The sequence below is a fragment of the Microcebus murinus genome, chromosome 20, assembly GCF_040939455.1.
Source record: "Microcebus murinus isolate Inina chromosome 20, M.murinus_Inina_mat1.0, whole genome shotgun sequence".
Classification (NCBI taxonomy): domain Eukaryota; kingdom Metazoa; phylum Chordata; class Mammalia; order Primates; family Cheirogaleidae; genus Microcebus; species Microcebus murinus.
Genome location: NC_134123.1, coordinates 37190575 through 37210667, shown reverse-complemented (window position 1 = coordinate 37210667; position 20093 = coordinate 37190575). Strand labels below are relative to the sequence as shown.

The 20093-nt window shown below is 55.1% G+C and overlaps 2 protein-coding genes across 3 annotated transcripts in view; one reads left to right on the top strand and one right to left on the bottom strand.

Moving 5' to 3' along the window:
• MGLL (monoglyceride lipase) overlaps positions 1 to 20093 on the bottom strand; it is a 401877-nt gene that overhangs the window by 239162 nt on the left and 142622 nt on the right. The gene's annotated exons all lie outside the window — the stretch shown is intronic.
• Positions 1 to 20093, top strand: part of EEFSEC (eukaryotic elongation factor, selenocysteine-tRNA specific) — an 86341-nt gene that overhangs the window by 48676 nt on the left and 17572 nt on the right. For both annotated transcript variants that reach the window (XM_075995935.1, XM_075995934.1), the window contains exons 3-5: positions 2222 to 2318; positions 4775 to 4939; positions 16196 to 16861. In XM_075995935.1, coding sequence (XP_075852050.1) covers positions 2222 to 2318; positions 4775 to 4939; positions 16196 to 16861 — 928 coding nt within the window. The remainder of the gene's footprint in view (positions 1 to 2221; positions 2319 to 4774; positions 4940 to 16195; positions 16862 to 20093) is intronic.

Here is a 20093-nt window from a genome sequence, read left to right as displayed (position 1 = left end):
TATGGAAAAAACGAGCCGGGCGTGGAGGCGCATGCGTGGAGTCCCAGCTACTCGGGAGGGAGGCCGAGGCCGGAGGATCGCTGGAGGTCAGGAGGGCGAGGCCGGCCTGAGCCAGAGCGAGACCCCGTCTCTACTAAAAATAGAAAGAAATTAATTAGACAGCTAAAAATATAGACACAAAATTAGCTGCCACGGTGGCTCACGTCTGTCAGCCCAGGACTATAGGAGGCCGAGGCGGGAGGATCGCTCGAGGTCAGGAGTTGGAGGCCAGCCTGAGCAAGAGCAAGACCCCGGCTCTACTAAAAATAGGAAGAAATTAATTGGCCAACTAATATATATAGAAAATGAGCCGGGCGTGGTGGCGCACGCCTGGAGTCCCAGCTACTCGGCAGGGAGGCTGAGGCGGGAGGATCGCTTTGAGGCGCAGACTTCGAGGCCAGCCTGAGCAAGAGCGAGACCCCATCTCTACTAAAAAAAAATAGAAATTAGCTGGACAACTAAAAATATACAGAGAAAAACGAGCCGGGCGTGGTGGCGCATGCCTGTTGTCCCAGCTACTCAGGGAGGGAGGCCGAGGCCGGAGGCTCGCTGGAGGCCAGGAGTTGGAGGCTGCTGTGAGCGAGGCTGACGCCACGGCGCTCACTCCAGCCCGGGCGACAGAGCCAGACTCTGCCTCAAAAAAAAAAAAAAAAAAAAAAGAAAGCAAATTTGCAAAAACCATCAGTTTTGCAAAGTACAGAAAAGCCATTGTTGGAAGAAAACAGGCGACGATGACAGCAGCGTCCCTCATTGATTTTTTCTTTGCCTTTTTCCCCCTAATAGTGTTTCTCCTTTCTTTTTTGTTTTTGAGGCAGAGTCCCGCTCTGTCGCCCGGGCTGGGGTGAGTGCCGTGGCCTCAGCCTCGCTCACAGCGGCCTCCGACTCCCGGCCTCCAGTGAGCCTCCTGCCTCGGCCTCCCTCCCGAGTAGCTGGGACGACAGGCATGCGCCTCCACGCCCGGCTCAGTTTTTTTTTTTCTATATATTTTTCGTTGTCCAGCTCATTTCTTTCTATTTATTTTAGTAAGAGACGGGGTCTCGCTCTTGCTCAGGTTGGCCTCCACCTCCTGGCCTCGAGCGATCCTCCTGCCTCAGCCTCCCTCCCGAGTAGCTGAGACTACAGGCATGCGCCACCACGCCCGGCTAATTCTTTCTATTTTTTTAGTAGAGACGGGGTCTCGCTCTTCAGCTCAGGCTGGCCTCGACCTCCTGGCCTCGATCGCGATACTCCCTCCTCAGCCTCCCAGAGTGCTAGGATTATAGGCTGGCTGACTTTTCATATATATTTTTAATTGTCCAGCTTATTTCTTCCTATTTTTTTTTTTTTAGTAGAGACGGGGGCTCGCTCTTGCTCAGGCCGGCCTCCAACTCCTGGCCTCGAGCGAGCCTCCCTCCTCGGCCTCCCAGAGTCTTGGGATGACAGTTTCTCTGTATCTTTTTACTTTTCCAATTAATTTCTTTCTATTTTTAGTAGAGACGGGGTCTCGCTCTTGCTCAGGCTGGTCTCCAACTCCTGACCTCGAGCTCTTGCTCAGGCTGGCCTCCAACTCCCGACCTCGAGCTCTTGCTCAGGCTGGCCTCCAACTCCCGACCTAGAGCAAGCCTCCCGCCTCAGCCTCCCCCTGAGTAGTTGGGACTACAGGCATGCGCCTCCACGCCCGGCTCGTTTTTTTTCTATATATATTTTACTTGTCCAGCTTGTTTCTTTTTTTTTCTTAGTAGAAACGGGGTCTCGCTCTTGCTCAGAGGCTGGCCTCCAATTCCTGACCTCGAGCGAGCCTCCCTCCTCAGCCTCCCAGAGTTGCTAGGATGACCGTTTTTCTATATATTTTTAATTGGCCAAGTCATTTTTTTCTATTTTTTTTTTTTTTAGTAGAGACGGGGTCTCGCTCTTGGGCTCAGGCTGGCCTCCAACTCCTGACCTCGAGCGAGCCTCCCGCCTCGGCCTCCCGGGCGGCTCTTGATGTCCGACCCGAGACGGTCCCCTTCTCTGTCCCCGGTGTCCCGGGCTGCCCTGCAGGAGAGAACGGGGGGACAGTCCTTCCCCCGGTGGGTCAAAATTTGCAAGGAGGGGACGCCCTGGCCGTCACCCTTGTCCTGCTTGCGTTGCCACGGAGACCGGCTCTGTGGCCTGGGCCCCCGGCGGCCAAGTCTCCGATGTCACCCGGGGTTTCCGGTTCCAGGTTCCACGGTGCCCCCGTCATACCCGTGGCCGCCAAGCCCGGAGGCCCGGAGGCCCCGGAGACCGAGGCTCCCCAAGGCATCTCCGAGCTCATCGAGGTACGGGGTGACCGGGGTCCCCAACCCCGGCGGGAGGGCGCCCCGGGCCGGTCCCCGCACCCCCCAGCGCCGTCCCTCAAATCCCTCAAAGTCGGAAACCCGGCCCGGCGCGGAGGCTCGAGCCCTGACATCCCCGCACTCTGGGAGGAGGCCGGGGCGGGAGGATCGCGGTCGAGGCCGGCCCGAGCTCAAGAACGAGACCCCGTCTCTACTAAAAAAATAGAAAGAAATTAATCGGACAAGTAAAAATATGTAGAAAATACGAGCCGGGCGTGGAGGCGCATGCCTGTATAGTCCCAGCCACTCGGGAGGGAGGCCGAGGCGGGAGGCTCGCTGGAGGTCAGGAGGTCGAGGCTGGCCCGAGCTCAAGAGCGAGACCCCGTCTCTACTAAAAAAATAGAAAGAAATTAATAACAAGAAATTAATGGAAAAAATGATCTGGGCACAGTGGCTCGTGCCCTGTCATCCCAGGACTCTGGGAGGCCGAGGCGGGAGGATCGTGGTCGAGGCCGGGAGGTCGAGGCCGGCCCGAGCTCAAGAGCGAGACCCCGTCTCTACTAAAAAAATAGAGAAAGAAATTAATCGGACAAGTGAAAATATATAGAAAAAACAAGCCGGGCGTGGAGGCGCGTGCCTGGAGTCCCAGCTACTCGGGAGGGAGGCCGAGGTAGGAGGATCGCTGGAGGCCAGGAGTCGGAGGCTGCCGTGAGTGAGGCTGACGCCACGGCGCTCACTCCAGCCCGGGCGACAGAGCGAGACTCGGCCTCCAAAAAAGAATTAACGGCCAACAAACAAATGAAAATAAAGACCGCGGCTTTCCTTTAGTGAGGCTCTGGGTTTTCCTGGCGGTTAAGAAAAGTTCCAGAACCTTCTTCACACCCGGGCTGGAGTGAGCGCCGTGGCGTCAGCCTCGCTCACAGCAGCCTCCAACTCCCGGCCTCCAGCGAGCCTCCCGCCTCGGCCTCCCTCCCGAGTAGCTGGGACCGCAGGCATGCGCCTCCACGCCCGGCTCGTTTTTTTCTATATATATTAGTTGGCCAATTAATTTCTTTCCATTTTTAGTAGAGACGGGGTCTCGCTCTTGCTCAGGCTGGCCTCCGACTCCTGGCCTCGAGCGAGCCTCCCGCCTCGGCCTCCTGCCCGCGCCAGACACACTCAGCCTCCCCTTTAGGGCCGGTCCTCTGAGAAGAGGCGTGCGCCGGGGAGGCCGGAAGTGGAGGCCGAGGTCGCTGGTGACAATCCCGGTGGCCCCGGCCTCTCGGGAGTCTCTCGCCGGAGTCCCAGCGGGAGAGGCCGGGGCGGGGGGGGGGGAGGCTTCTCCAGGCCTCCTCCTTCCTCTGGAAGCGCCAGGAAGAGCTGAGAACGTTCCAGAAGCTTCTAGAACCCTGTCTCCCCGGAAACCAGCCCTTTAGCCGGACGGCCGCGCCTTTGCGCCGTCAGAGCCCAACCGCGGAAATCAGCCTTAGCAACCGGCCATAGCAACCGGCCTTAGCAACCGGCCTTAGCAACCGGCCTTAGCGACCGGCCATAGCAACCGGCCTTAGCAACCGGCCATAGCGACCGGCCTTAGCAACCGGCCTTAGCAACCGGCCATAGCAACCGGCGTTAGCATCCGGCCTTAGTGACCAGCCATAGCGGCCAGCCATAGCAACCAGCCTTAGTGACCAGCCTTAGTGACTGGCCCTAACAACGGGCCTTAGCGACCAACCATAGCAACCGGCCTTAGCGACCGGCCATAGCGACCGGCCTTAGTGACCGGCCTTAACAACCGGCCTTAGCAACCGGCCTTAGCAACCAACCACAGCAACCGGCCTTAGCAACCAGCCATAGCAACCAGCCTTAGCAACCAGCCATAGCAACCAGCCTTAGCAACCGGCCATAGTGACCAGCCTTAGCGACCAACCATAGCGACCAGCCTTAGTGACCAGCCTTAGCGACTGTCCTTAACAACCGGCCTTAGCAACCAGCCATAGCAACCGGCCATAGCAACCGGCCTTAGCAACCGGCCTTAGCAACCAGCCTTAGCAACCGGGCTTGGTTACGCCCCCAGTGCAAAGTTTCCACGACAACCGGTTCTTGTCGTTGCGGGGCGGGAGGGACAGACGCCGGGCGGCCCCTTCCCGTCCGCCCCGCCCCGTCTCGCGGGAGAGGCCGATTCCAGAAGGTTCCAAAGGGGAAACAGAGTCACGAGACGCCGCCCGGGGACGGGATCCGGGGTCCCGGGAGAGCGAGGAGGAGGAGGAGGAGGAGGAGGATGACAGGGTTCCAGAAGTAGACGTCTTCCCTTTATCGGTATCCATGGAGACGGTCACGCCGGGCTCAAAAAAAAATAAATAAATAAAAAATGACGGGTGTCCCCCCCCGAAAAACAATGGGTCTCCGGGGAGGATGTCGGGGGTCTTTCCGTGGCCCCCCCCCCCCCCGGCCGGCGGCGTCACCGAGCCCGTGTCTTGCAGCTCCTGACGTCTGAGGTCCCCGTGCCCACCAGGGACCCGTCCGGCCCCTTCCTCATGTCCGTGGACCACTGCTTCTGCATCAAGGGCCAGGGCACCGTGATGACCGGCACCGTCCTGTCCGGCGCCGTCGGCCTCGGGGACAGCGTGGAGATCCCGGCTCTCAAGGTCAGTCCGGCCTCTGTCTCCCGGCCTCTTCCTCCCGGCCTCCATCTCCCGGCCTCTTCCTCTCGGCCTCTGTCTCCCGGCCTCTTTGTCTTGGCCTCTAGCTCCTGGCCTCTATCTCCCGGCCTCTTCCTCCTGGCCTCTTCCTCTCGACCTCTATCTCTCGGCCTCTATCTCCCGGCCTCTATCTCCCGGCCTCTATCTCTCGGCCTCTTCCTCTTCGGCCTCTTGATCTTGGCTTCTATCTCTCGGCCTGTTCGTCTCGGCCTTTTCCTCTCGGCCTCTATCTCCCGGCCTCTATCTCCCGGCCTCTTCCTCTCGGCCTCTTCCTCTCGGCCTCTATCTCCCGGCCTCTATCTCTCGGACTCTTCCTCTTCGGCCTCTTGATCTTGGCTTCTATCTCTCGGCCTCTTCGTCTCGGCCTCTTCCTCTCGGCCTCTATCTCCCGGCCTCTTCCTCTCGGCCTGTTCGTCTCGGCCTCTTCCTCTTGGCCTCTATCTCCCGGCTTCTATCTCTTCTATCTCTCAGACTCTGTCTCCCGGCCTCTTCTTCTCGGCCTCTGTCTCTCAGCCTCTATCTGTCGGACTCTATCTCTCAGTCTCTTCCTCTTCGGCCTCTTCATCTTGGCCTCTATCAGCCTCTTCGTCTCGGCCTCTTCCTCTCGGCCTCTATCTCTCGGACTCTATCTCCCGGCCTCTTCCTCTCAGCCTCTTCCTCTCGGTCTCTTCCTCTCAGCCTCTATCTCTCAGCCTTTCGTCTCGGCCTCTAACTCTTGGCCTCTTCGTCTTGGCCTCTATCTCTCAGCCTCTTCCTGTCGGCCTCTATCTCTCAGCCTCTTCCTCTCGGCCTCTGTCTCTCGGCCTCTTCCTCTTGGCCTCCATCTCCCAGCCTCTTCCTCTCGACCTCTTCCTCTCGGCCTCTATCTCTCAGCCTCTTCGTCTCGGCCTCTAACTCTTGGCCTCTTCCTCTCGGCCTCTATCTCTCGGCCTCTTCCTCTTGGCCTCCATCTCCCAGCCTCTTCCTCTCGACCTCTTCCTCTCGGCCTCTATCTCTTGGCCTCTTCGTCTCGGCCTCTTCCTCTCAGCCTCTTCCTCTTGGCCTCTTCCTCTCGGCCTCTATCTCTCGGCCTCCATCTCCCAGCCTCTTCCTCTCGGCCTCTATCTCTCAGCCTCTTCGTCTCGGCCTCTTCCTCTCAGCCTCTTCCTCTCGGCCTCTATCTCTCGGCCTCTATCTCCCAGCCTCTTCCTCTTGGCCTCTTCCCCTCAGCCTCTATGCCTCTCTCTCTCTCTCTGTACGCGGCGGCCAACGACAGGGGTGGGTGGACGTGTCCTTTTGGCCTCCCCCAGCCTCTACCTCGCTCCGCCCTGCCCCACTTCTGCGTGACGGCTCCTCTCCCCGATTGTCCCAGTGTTTATTTTGTTGGAGGCAGGGTCTCCCTCGGTCGCCCGGGCCGGAGCGAGCGCCGGGGCGTCGGCCTCTAGCTCACGGCAGCCTCCGCCGCCGACTCCTCCTGGGATTAGGCGATCCTCCTGCCTCGGCCTCCCTCCCGAGTAGCTGGGACTCCAGGCATGCGCCTCCACGCCCGGCTCGTTTTTTTCTATATATTTTTAGTTGTCCGGCTCATTTCTTTCTATTTTTAGTAGAGACGGGGTCTCGCTCTTGCTCAGGCCGGCCTTGACCTCCTGACCTCGATCGCGATCCTCCCTCCTCGGCCTCCCAGAGTGCCGGGACGACAGGCGTGAGCCATTCTGGCAGCTAATTTTGTGTCTATATTTTTATCTGTCTAATTAATTTCTTTCTATTTTTAGTAGAGACGGGGTCTCGCTCTTGAGCTCAGGCCGGCCTCGACCTCCTGGCCTCCAGCAATCCTCCCGCCTCGGCCTCCCTCCCGAGTAGCTGGGACTCCAGGCAGGCTCCATCATATCTGGCTTGTTTTTATATATTTTATTATTAGTTGTTTGCATAATTTCTCTCTATTTTTAGTAGAGACGGGGTCTCGCTCTTGAGCTCAGGCCGGCCTCGACCTCCTGGCCTCCAGCGATCCTCCCGCCTCGGCCTCCCTCCCGAGTAGCTGGGACTCCAGGCAGGCTCCATCATATCTGGCTTGTTTTTATATATTTTATTATTAGTTGTTTGCATAATTTCTCTCTATTTTTAGTAGAGACGGGGTCTCGCTCTTGAGCTCGGGCCGGCCTCGACCTCCTGACCTCCCCCGATCCTCCCTCCTCGGCCTCCCAGAGTGCCGGGATGACAGGCCTGTCTCTTTGGACTTTTTTTTTTTTTTCTCCCCCCCCCTTGTTTTCGGAGTTTTCTCGTTGTCCTTGCCAGCGAGCCCGGCGTTTCCTGGGCGCGGGTCAGGCTCGCTGGCCGCTCAAGCTGCATGCTTACAATTCTTTCTTTCAAGCAAAAAAAAAAAGAAAGAAAAAAAGCAACGGCAGAAAGAAAAACAATAACAATAAAAATACCGTAAACGACCGCTGTAATGGTTTGCAGGCTTGAACTTGCAGCCATCCCAAGCAAAGCACGAGCCCGACAGGCGTCTCAGGAAAACACAAGGCCGCCGCCCCGCCTCCCTTTGAAGTTTTGCTAGAATGCCCCATTCTAGAATGTTCTTGTTTATCCCTGAATTCCAGCCGTTCAAACTTTGCCATTTATTTATTTTATTTATTTTATTTTTTTTTTGCTTTTCAAAAGTATTTAAATGAGATGGGGCTCTTTTTTTTTTTTTTAAGACAGAGTCTCGCTTGTGTCGCCCGGGCTGGAGTGAGCGCCGCGGCGTCAGCCTCGCTCACAGCGGCCTCCAACTCCTGGCCTCCAGCGATCCTCCCGCCTCGGCCTCCCTCCAGAGTAGCTGGGACGACAGGCACGCGCCACCACGCCCGGCTCGGTTTTTTTTTTTTTTTCTATATTTTTTTACTTGTCCAGCTCATTTCTTTGTATTTTTTTAAATAGAGGCTGGCCTCCAACTCCTGACCTCGAGCGAGCCTCCCGTCTCGGCCTCCCTCCCGAGTAGCTGGGACGACAGGCATGCGCCACCACGCCCGGCTCGTTTTTTCTATATATTTTTTTAGTTGTCCAGCTCGTTTCTTTCTATTATTTTTTTTTTTTTATTAGAGACGGGGTCTCGCTCTTGAGCTCAGGCTGGCCTCCAACTCCTGGCCTCGAGCGATCCTCCTGCCTCAGCCTCCCTCCCGAGTAGCTGGGACCACAGGCATGCGCCTCCACGCCCGGCTCGTTTTTCTCTCTCTCTCTCTCTTTCTATATATATATATATTTTTTTTTAGTTGTCCAGCTCATTTCTTTGTATTTTTTTAAATAGAGTCTGGCCTCCAACTCCTGACCTCCAGCGATCCTCCCGCCTCAGCCTCCCTCCCGAGTAGCCGGGACTCCAGGCATGCGCCACCACGCCCGGCTCGTTTTTTTTTTCTATATTTTTTTACTTGTGCAGCTCCTTTCTTTCTATTTTCAGTAGAGACGGGGTCTCGCTTCTTCTTGCTCAGGCCGGCCTCCAACTCCCGGCCTCTAACCATCGATCCTCCCGCCTCGGCCTCCCAGAGCGCCGGGGTCACGCCAGGCGCCAGCCTCCTCCGGGCTCGGCCTCAACCCTGTGCTCTCTCTCTCGGGCGGGCCGGGAAGAGCGGGGACGGGGTTTGGGCCCGGCCCCCCCCCCTGCCCAGGGAAGCTTCTAGAAAATTCCACAGTGGCAACCGGATTTCGGGGTGCAGTTTGGGGACTGGGAAGGGCAGGACGGGGCAACGGGGAGGTTCTGTGGCCTCGTTTTTGAGGTTCCTTCTAGAACTTTCCTGGTTGGAGCCACATTCTGGGGACAGACCTGCAAGTCGGGGGGACATGGGGACAGGGCTGTCCCTTTTGGGGGGTCAGAGGTCGCCGTGGGGTTGGAAGGAAGCCGGCAGCCGCGGGACACGCGTGTGCCCCGGCTGGGACTGGCCTCCTCCTGGCCTCGGTTCCCCGGCCTTCCCTCTGGAGGCTGTTCCTTGTCCGCCGTCGTGGAGGCCGGGACCGGCCTCGATTCTTTTCTGTTCGCTCAAGCCGGCCTCTACCCCGGCTCTCCGGAACCTTCTCTGTCCTCCCAAAAACGACGTCGCCTGCCGAGGGTCGCTGTGGGTCCGTTTTCGTGGATCGGAAAGCAGACACCCCGCAGGGTCGAGGCCCGAGCTCAAGGTGGAGGCCCGAGCTCAAGGTGGAGGCCGTGGGCAGGAGGATCGGGGTCCGGGATCCGGGGAGGGTGACCCTGTCGCCGGAAACTCTTCCCGACAAGAGTGACACCTCCCGCCGGGGCGTGGCGGCGCCTGTCTGTCGTCCCTGCACTCTGGGAGGCCGAGGAGGGAGGATCGGTTGAAGAGGTCAGGAGTTGGAGGCCAGCCTCAGCAAGAGCGAGACCCCGTCTCTACTGAGAAAAGATAGAAAGAAATTAATTGGCCAACTAAAAATATATAGAAAAAATGAGCCGGGCCTCCAACTCCTGACCTCGAGCAATCCTCCTGCCTCGGCCTCCCTCCCGAGTAGCTGGGACTACAGGCGTGCGCCACCACGCCCGGCTCGTTTTATATATATATTTTTTTAGTTATTCAGATTATTTTTATTTTTTTTAGTAGGGACGGGGCCTCGCTCTTGCTCAGGCTGGCCTCCAACTCCTGACCTCCAGTGATCCTCCGGCCTCGGCCTCCCTCCCGAGTAGCTGGGACTACAGGCGTGCGCCACCACGCCCGGCTCGTTTTTTGTATATATATATATTTTTAGTTATTCAGATTATTTCTATTTTTTTTTAGTAGAGACGGGGCCTCGCTCTTGCTCAGGCCGGCCTCGACCTCCTGACCTCCAGCGATCCTCCGGCCTCGGCCTCCCTCCCGAGTAGCTGGGACTACAGGCATGCGCCTCCACGCCCGGCTCGGTTTTTTTCCTATATATTTTTAGTTGGCCAATTAATTTCTTTCTATTTTTAGTAGAGACGGGGCCTCGCTCTTGAGCTCAGGCTGGCCTCCAACTCCTGACCTCTTCAACCGATCCTCCCTCCTCGGCCTCCCAGGGTGCTGTCATTGCAGGCCTGTTTTCCTGTTTTCTAATTGAACCCTTTGTGCTTTTATCTTTGCTGTGGGTTTCTTTCTTCTTGTACTTTTGTGGGGTTTTTTTTGTTGTTGTTGTTGTTGATGTTTTCTCTTCTAGCTGTGCTCGCTTGGACGCTAAATAAATCGGTTTTACAAAAGCGCGGCTCGCTGCGCATTTGAGGCTAGAAATCTGCTCTGAGCATTGTTTGAGTTGCAGCTGTGTACGTCCACTTTCTAGAACCTCTGCGAAAGCCTGTCCCGGCCCTTCTTGGTTTTGGCTCAAGAGGTATTTAGTGAGGAAATCATCCTCGTGTCTAAGTGCCTGGGGTTCTTTTTTTTTTACTTTTTTTTTCCTCTTAGTGTTGTCGTGCATTTAGGGTTTTGTTGGTTTTTTTTTTTTTTTCTCTTAAGGTTGTTATGCATTTAGGATTTTGCTTTTTTATTTTTCCTCTTAGTGTTGTTGTGCATTTAGGATTTTTTTTTTTTTTTTTTTTTTTGAGACAGAGTCTCGCTTTGTTGCCCAGGCTAGAGTGAGTGCCATGGCGTCAGCCTCGCTCACAGCAACCTCAATCTCCTGGGCTCAAGCGAGCCTCCTGCCTCAGCCTCCCGGGTAGCTGGGACTGCAGGCATGCGCCACCATGCCCGGCTAATTTTTTCTATATATATATCAGTTGGCCAATTAATTTCTTTCTATTTACAGTAGAGACGGGGTCTCGCTCTTGCTCAGGCTGGTTTTGAACTCCTGACCTCGAGCAATCCGCCCGCCTCGGCCTCCCAAGAGCTAGGATGACAGGCGTGAGCCACCGCGCCCGGCCTGCATTTAGGATTTTATTTATTTATTTTTTTCCTCTTTGTATTGTTGTGCATTTAGGATTTTATTTTATTTTTTCTTCTTAGTGTTGTTATGCATTTAGGATTTTTGTTTGTTTGTTTGTTTTCCTCTTAGTGTTGTTATGCATTTAGGATTTTTGTTTGTTTGTTTGTTTTCCTCTTAGTGTTGTTATGCATTTAGGATTTTGTTGTTTTTTTCCTCTTAGTGTTGTTGTGCATTTAGGATTTTGGGGTTTTTTTCCTCTTAGTGTTGTTGTGCATTTAGGATTTTGCTTTTTTTTTTCCTCTTAGTGTTGTTGTGCATTTAGGATTTTGGGGTTTTTTTCCTCTTAGTGTTGTTATACATTTAGGATTTTGCTTTTTTTTTTCCTCTTAGTGTTGTTGTGCATTTAGGATTTTGCTTTTTTTTTTTTCCTCTTAGTGTTGTTATGCATTTAGGATTTTGGTTTTTTTAATTTTTCCTCTTAGTGTTGTTGTGCATTTAGGATTTTGTTGTTTTTTTTCTCTTAGTGTTGTTGTGCATTTAGGATTTTGGGCTTGTTTTTTTTTTTCCTCTTAGTGTTGTGCATTTAGGATTTTGTTGTTTTTTTCCTCTTAGTGTTGCTGTGCATTTAGGATTTTGCTTTTTTTTTTTTCCCTCTTAGTGTTGTTGTGCATTTAGGATTTTGCTTGTTTCTTTTTGCCTCTCCAACCAAAACTTAACTGCTAACGTTTAGGGTTTTTTATGGCTCTGCCTCATGCCAGCTGTTTGTTTGGGGTTTTATTGAGTTCATCCTTTATGGCCTGATATATAATTTTTGTCAGTGTTCCAAGGCTCTTAAAAAGAAAAGAGACTCTGCCGTAAAGACAGAAAAGACAAAACACACGCGCGCATGCACGGGCCTCCCAACACAGATCTCACTGCAGACTCATCGCTTACGTCGTAAATCATTTCTCCTTGCTTTTTTTTTTTTTTAATTTTAAAAATGTCCACTTTTATTTGACTTTTATTTTTTGATGATCACTTGCATCTGGATTTTTTTTTTTTAATTTTAAAAGTTTACTCTTTTATTTTACTGCTCTTTTTAAATTTTTTTTTTTACTTTTTCTGACAATCATTTTTGCATCCAGATTTGCTTTTTTTAATTTTAAAAACTTACTCTTTTATTTTTTTTACTTTTTCTGACAATCATTTTTGCATCCAGATTTGCTTTTTTTAATTTTAAAAATTCACTGTCTTATTTTACTTTTATTTTTTTTTTGCTTTTTCTGACAATCACTTGCATCCACATTTTTTTTTAGTTTTAAAAATTCACTGTTTTATTGTACTTTTATTTGTTTAACTTTTCTGACAATCACTTGCATCCGGATATTTTTTTTTAATTTTAAAAATTTATTCTTTTACTGTACTTTTATTTTTTTTTTTAACTTTTTTTGACAGTTTTGCATCGGGATTTTTTTTTAATTTTATAAATTTATTTCTTTATGTTTTTTGATAATCATTTTTAAAATTTCCTCTTTTATTTTACTTTTATTTTTTTACTTCTTTTGACAGTCATTTGCATCTGGATTTTTTTTGTTGTTGTTTTAATTTTAAAAATTAACTCTTTTATTTTTTTTACTTTTTTTGACTATAACTTGCATCCGGATATTTTTTTTTTTTAATTTAAAAAACTTACTCTTTTATCTTTTTCCTTTTTTTGACAATCACTTGCCTCTGCGTTTTTGTTTTTTTTTTAATTTTAAAAATCTACTCTTTTGTTTTACTTTTTTACTTTTATTTATTCATTTATTCTGAGACAGAGTCTCCCTCTGTCGCCCGGGCTGGAGTGAGTGCCGTGGCGTCGGCCTCGCTCACGGCAGCCTCCGACTCCTGGCCTCCAGCGAGCCTCCCGCCTCGGCCTCCCTCCCGAGTAGCTGGGACTCCAGGCGTGCGCCTCCACGCCCGGCTCGTTTTTTTCTATATATTTTTAGTTGCTCAATTAATTTCTTTCTATTTTTTTTTTTAGTAGAGACGGGGTCTCGCTCTTGAGCTCAGGCCGGCCTCCAACTCCCGGCCTCTATAGCGATCCTCCCGCCTCGGCCTCCCTCCCAGAGTGCCAGGACGACAGGCGGGAGCCTCCGTGCCCGGGGACTTAGTGGCCACTTTGGACACATTGAACCTCCTCTGCCTAGAATTCAGTCTCGCTAGACTTAAATTTACCCATCCAGTTTTCTTTGTCGTTCATGTCGTTATCCTTATTTATTATTATTATTTTTTACTTTTCGTATTTCTGGGTCATCTTGTTTCAGAAACGAGTCTTACTGACAACACACAGTAGTAGCTTCCTTTCAAACTGAAATGAGTTGGGACCTCAGTTTCCCCATCTGTAAAATGGGTAGTTAAAAAAAAAAAAAAAAACCTACCGAGGACGGGCGCGGAGGCTCGCGCCTGTCATCCCGGCACTCCGGGAGGGAGGCCGAGGCGGGAGGCTCGCTCGAGGCCAGGAGTTCGAGGCCGGGCTGAGCAAGAGCGAGACCCCGTCTCTACTAAAAACTGATAGAAATTAACTGGTCAACTAAAAATATATATAGGAAAAAATGAGCCGGGCGTGGTGGGGTTGAGGCTGGGAGGCTGATCTGGGTTTCCGTTCACGGACCCGGGGGACCCGGGATCTGAACCTGCAGGGCAGGGTTGGCTCTGGGGCTCCCCAAGGGGTTCGGGAGGGTCCCCCTTCCGGCTCTCTGTGTCCCCGAGATGCGATTAAAGGCGTTAGGCGGAACGAAAGCGTCTTATCTGTCCCCCAGACTCGATCGGAGGCTGGGGACAGAGGCCAGCGGCCGATTTGAAACCTTGTTTAAAAAAAAAAAAAAATGGGTTAGGGCTGTCGTCTCCGATTTTTTTTTTTCCCATGCATGAAGTCACCACGACAATGACAGAGTTGCAAAGTCCCCACCCCGGCCTTTTTGCCTAGCCAGGAGCTTGCAGATTCATTCGCGGAACGAAAACGGATTAACACGGTTCCGATCTTATCGAGGCTTGTGGCATTATTGCAAGAAAAAAAAAAAAAAACAGGAAAAGCCTCCTTGCTACAAAAAGGCTGCCAAGCGCACGGCCGTCGCGGCTGCGTCCCGGCATCTGTCAGTTCTTGCGGGACGCAACAAGGAGCGGCCCCCAATGGGAGGCCGCCGTTGCTTGCAGGGCGTGGTGGCGGGTGTGGGAGAGTCCCCCCGTCACCAGCGGGGAGGCAGGGAGGCTGTCCCACAGACCTCAGGGCGCGTGTGGGTGACCCGCCGCGGCCGCCGGGGAGCGTGTTCTGCCGTGGGGCGTCCGCGTGTTTCCAGGCGTGACGCGGGCAGAGGGGGCGCGCCCCGGGCCGGGCGCGGGGGGGGGGGGGGGGGGGCTCACGCCTGGCGCCCCGGCGCTCTGGGAGGCCGAGGAGGGAGGATCGCATGCGAGGTCGTGCAAGGGTGGGCGTGGTTACAGCAGTGATGGGTGTGGTTACACCAGCGATGGGCGTGGTTACCGCATGCGTGTGCGTGGTCATGGCATGGGGTGGGCGTTGCCACAGCAGTGGTGGGCGTGGTCACAGCAGGAGTGGGTGTGGTCATAGCAGAGCTGAGTGGGGCTGCAGCAGGGGTGGGCGTGGTTACAGCAGTGATGGGCGTGGTCGCAGCAGAGGTGGGCGTGGTCGCAGCAGGGGCGGGCGGGGCTGCAGCAGGGGTGGGCGTGGTTTCTGCAGAGGTGGGCGTGGCCACAGCAAGGATGGGAGTGGTCATAGCAGAGCTGGGGGGCTGCAGCAGGGGTGGGCGTGGTCACAGCAGGGGTGGGTATGGTTGCAGCAATGATGGGCGTGGTCACAGCAGGGGTGGGCGTGGTCATAGCATGGGAGGGGCGTGCTCAGCAGAGCTGGGTGGGGCTACAGCAGGGGTGGGCGTGGTCACAGCAGAGGTGGGCGTGGTCACAGCAGGGGTGGGTGGGGCCATAGAGCTGGGAGGGGCTGCAGCAGGGGTGGGCGTGGCCACAGCAGGGGTGGGTGTGGTCACAGCATGGGTGGGTGTGGTCACAGCAGGGGTGGGCAGGACTACAGCAGGGTGGGTGGGGCTACAGCAGGGGTGGGTGTGGTCACAGCAGGGGTGGGCGTGGCCACAGCAGGGGTGGGTGTGGTCACAGCAGGGGTGGGTGTGGTCACAGCAGGGGTGGGCAGGACTACAGCAGGGTGGGTGGGGCTGCAGCAGGAGTGGGCGTGGTGCAGCAGAGGAGGCGTGGTCACAGCAGAGGTGGGCGGGACTACAGCAGGGGTGGGCGTGGTCACAGCATAGCTGGGTGGGGCTGCACCAGGGGTGGGCGTGGGTACTGCACAGGAGGCGTGGCCACAGCAGAGGTGGGCGTGGTCATAACAGGTGGGCGGGACTATGGCAGGGGCGGGTGTGATCACAGAGAGGAGGCGTGGCCGTAACAGAGGTGGGCGTGGCCACCACAGCAGTGGGCGTGGCCAGGGCAGGTGAGCCCGGAGCAGTGACAGGGGCGGTCCCGGCTGGTCCCGCCTGCTGCAGAGGGACAGAGGGGACGGGCGGGGACGTCCCAGCCAGGCAGGGGCTGGGTCCTCACTTTGGGGCCGAGTCTCCGCTTAATGATTTTGCATAATTGGGTTTTTTTTTTCTTTTCTTTTTTTTTTTAAATTTTTTAATTAAATTTTTAAAAACTTTAAGTTTGATAACATACCATCGTTTTTTGGTGTTTTGTTTTGTTTTTTTTTTCATTTTATTAGAGAACTCTCCAGGCTAACGTTCTCCGGAGGCCGGGCGCGGAGGCTCAACGCCTGTCAACCCCAGCTACTCTGGGAGGCCGAGGCGGGAGGCTCGCGCTCGAGGAGGCCAGGAGGTCGAGGCCGGCCCCATGAGCGAGAGCGAGACCCCCCGTCTCTGCTAAAAAAAATAGAAATTAATTGGAAAAGCAAAAAGATACAGAGAAACTGTCGTCCCGGCTGCTCTGGGAGGCCGAGGCGGGAGGCTCGCGCTCGAGGAGGCCAGGAGGTGGAGGCCGGCCTGATGAGCAAGAGTGAGACCCCCCGTCTCTACTAAAAAAAATAGAAATTAATTGGAAAAGCAAAAAGATACAGAGAAACTGTCGTCCTGGCTGCTCTGGGAGGCCGAGGCGGGAGGCTCGCGCTCGAGGAGGCCAGGAGGTGGAGGCCAGCCTCATGAGCAAGAGCCCCCGTCTCTACTAAAAAAAAAACAACACAATTTTTGTGTTTCAAAACTAGACCCGGGCTCTCGCTCTTGCTCACCCCCGGCCTCCAACTCCCCCCCTCCGGCCTCGATACCCGCCGGCCTCCATACCCGCCGGCCTCACTCTGTGTCTCTTGTCCCCTTTTGTGTCCTCCCCGCCCCGGGCCTCCAGGTCGTGAGGAAGGTCAAATCCATGCAGATGTTCCACACGCCGGTGGCCTCGGCCGCCCAGGGGGACCGGCTGGGGCTGTGCGTGACTCAGTTTGACCCCAAGCTCCTGGAGCGGGGGCTGGTGTGCACCCCGGGCACCCTGCACACCCTGCACGCGGCCATCGTGTCCGTCACCAAGATCCCCTACTTCCGGGGCCCCCTGGCCACCAAGGCCAAGTTCCACGTCACCCTGGGCCACGACACCGTCATGGGCCGGGTCATGTTTTTCGGCCTCCCCTCGGGGCCTCCGCCCGGGGAGCCCGCCGAGGGCCCGGCGTCCTTCGACTTCTCCCGGGAGTACCTCTTCCAGGACCACTACCTGTGCCCGGACGCGGCCCCGTCGCCCGGCCCCGAGGGGACGGCGGCGGCGGGGGAAGGCGGAGGCAGGGAGGCCGGGCCTCGACCGGGGCCCCAGTGGGCGCTGCTGGAGTTCGAGAGGCCCGTGACCTGCCCGCGGCTGTGCCTGGTCATCGGGTCGCGGCTGGACACGGACGTCCACGCCAACGCCTGCCGCCTGGCCTTCCACGGGGTCCTGCTGCACGGGTTCCAGGGCAGGAGCTACGCGGAGACCGGCCTCCCCGCACTCAGGGTCTTCAAGCTCAAGCAGAAGCACGGCCTCGTGGAGCGCGTGAGTCGTCGGCCCCCCGTCCCCGCGTCTCCCGGTGCCCCCGACCCCGGCCTCCTCCAACAGATCAGCCTCGCTCGCTGGCTCGAGGCCGGCCTCCCGCCTCGGCCTCCCTCCCGAGTGGCTGGGGCGACAGGCGTGAGCCTCCACGCCCGGCTCAATTTTTTTTTTCTATATATATTTTTTTTACTCGTCCTGCTCATTTCTTTTTATATTTTTTTAGTAGAGACGGGGTCTCGCTCTTGAGCTCAGGCTGGTTTTGAGCTCCTGGCCTCAATGAGCGAGCCTCCCGCCTCGGCCTCCCTCCCGAGTGGCTGGGGCGGCAGGCGTGAGCCTCCACGCCCGGCTCGCTTTTTTTTTTTTCTATATTTTTTTTACTCGCCCTGCTCATTTCTTTTTATATTTTTTTAGTAGAGACGGGGTCTCGCTCTTGAGCTCAGGCTGGTTTTGAGCTCCTGGCCTCAATGAGCGAGCCTCCCGCCTCGGCCTCCCTCCCGAGTGGCTGGGACGACAGGCATGCGCCTCCACGCCCGGCTCGTTTTTTTCTATATATATTAGTTGGACAATTAATTTCTTTCTATTTTTTTAGTAGAGACGGGGTCTCGCTCTTGCTCAGGCTGGCCTCGAACTCCTGGCCTCGAGCGAGCCTCCCACCCTGGCCTCCCTCCCGAGTGGCTGGGACGACAGGCATGTGCCACCACGCCCGGCTCGTTTTTTTCTATGTTTTTTCAGTTTTCCAGATTATTTCTTTCTGTTCTTTGCAGTAGAGACGGGGGTCTCGCTCTTGAGCTCAGGCTGGTTTTGAACTCCTGGCCTCAACGAGCGATCCTCCCTCCTCAGCCTCCCTCCCGAGTAGCTGGGACGACAGGCATGCGCCTCCACGCCCGGCTCGTTTTTTCTATATTTTTTTAGTTGACCAATTAATTTCTTTGTATTTTTTTTTAGTAGAGACGGGGTCTCGCTCTTGCTCAGGCTGGCCTCCAACTCCTGGCCTCGAGCAATCCTCCCGCCTCAGCCTCCTCCCAGAGTGCTGGGACGACAGGCGTGAGCCTCCGCGCCTGGCCTCGTTTTTTCTAGATATGTTTTTAGGTTATAAAATATGTATTATAGATACGGAATATAGATATAGAATATAATTTAGAACTTATAGAATATAATATAAATATATTATATTTGGTTGGCCAGTTAATTTCTATTTTCAGTAGAGACGGGGTCTCGCTCTTGCTCAGGCTGGCCTCCGACTCCTGACCTCGAGCTATCCTCCCGCCTCGGCCTCCCTCCCGAGTAGCTGGGACCACAGGCATGCGCCACCACGCCCGGCTCATTTTTTTCTATATTTTTTCAGTCTTCCAGATTATTTCTTTCTGTTTTTTTTTTTTTTTTTTTTTTTTTTTTAGTACAGACGGGGTCTCGCTCTTGCTCAGGCTGGCCTCCAACTCCTGACCTCGAGCGATCCTCCCTCCCCGGCCTCCCTCCCAGAGTGCCGGGGACCGGGCTGACCTGGGTCTGTCACTCTCAGAAATCTCTGTCCGGCCGCCCGGCCCTCGGGGGTTCAAGGTGACAGTTGCGGGGTACCCCTCGCCCCCGGCCCCCTTTCCGGCCAGCAGGTTGGAAACAGGCTGTCCCCGTCCGCTCCGCCCCAGCCCGGTGGGGAGGGGACCCGGCTGTCCCCGAGGCGCCGGCCTGGCCTGGCCTCAGGGCCGGGCCGGGGCGGCGGCCTCATGGGCCCACCCGAGCGTGGCCGGCCAGGCGCCACCCGCAGCCCCGGCCGGCTTTGAAGTCCGCCCGGCCGCCGGCGGCTGGCTCCTGTCCCCGCCGGGCGCCAGGGCGTGTGAGCCGGGCCCGGGCGGCCTCGGGCACCGCTCGGGCTCTCTGCCACCCGGCCGGGGGCCCCGGCTCTCTCTGCGTGACCCCGGGCAGGTCACCGTCTCCAAACCCCTACCTGCCCGGTCCCAGCGACTACTAAGGAGGGAGGCCGAGGCGGGAGGATCGCTGGAGGTCAGGAGTTGGAGGCCGGCCTGAGCAAGAGCGAGACCCCAAATAGAAAGAAATTAATTGGCCAGCTAAAAATATATACAGAATAAACAGAGCCGGGCGTGGTGGCGCGTGCCTGGAGTCCCAGCTACTCGGGAGGGAGGCTGAGGCAGGAGGCTCGCTCGAGGTCAGGAGTTGGAGGCCAGACTGAGCAAGAGCGAGACCCCCTCTCTACCATAAAAAAAAAAAAAAAAAGAAATTAGATAAACAACTTAAAATATATAGAAAAAACGAGCCGGGCGTGGTGGCGTATGCCTGTGGTCCCAGCTACCCGGGAGGGAGGCCGAGGCACGAGGCTCGCTCGAAGCCAGGAAGTCGAGGCCGGCCTGAGCAAGAGCGAGACCCCGTCTCTACTAAAAAAAATAGAAAGAAATGACCAGGACAAATAAAAATATATAGAAAAAAAAAACGAGCCGGGCGTGGTGGCGCATGCCTGTCTCGTCCCAGCTACCCGGGAGGGAGGCCGAGGCAGGAGGCTGGCTTGAGCCTCAAAGCCGGAGGCTGCCGTGAGCTAAATGCCGACGCCCCGGCGCTCACTCCGGCCCGGGCGACAGAGCGAGACTCTTGTCTCAAAAGAAAAAAAAAATAAAATAAGAGGACAAGGCCGGGATTCAGCAACTGCTGGTTGAAAAGAATTAAAAAAAAAAAAAAACAAGAAAAACAACAGAAAGGAAAACTCTGGAAACGGCTCAGCCTCCCCCAGTCCCCGGCCTCGTCCTTTGTTTTCGTAGCAGTTGAAACTCCGGCCGGGGTCGTCCCCGCCTGGCACGAGCGCCCCGCGGCCTTTTGAAGTCTCTCCTCCGCGTCAGTAAAATTAGCCCGCCCGCCTTCCTCGGGGGCAGAGGGGTTTCTCGCTGTCTCTTTGGCATTCCGCTCATTTTTTTTTTTTAAATTATTATTATTTTTATTTTTTACTTCATTTTTTTTTTTTCAAACAGAGTCTCGCTCTGCCGCCCGGGCTACAGCGGGGACCGCGGCGTCAGCCTCGCTCACAGCGGCCTCCAGCTTTGAGGCTCAAGCGAGCCTCCCGCCTCGGCCTCCTCTCTCCCGAGTAGCTGGGACGACAGGCATGCGCCTCCACGCCCGGCTCGTTTTTTTTCTATATACTTTTAATTGGCCAATTAATTCCTATTTTTTAATTTTTTTTTTTTTTTAGTAGAGACGGGGTCTCGCTCTTGCTCAGGCGGGTTTCGGACTCCTG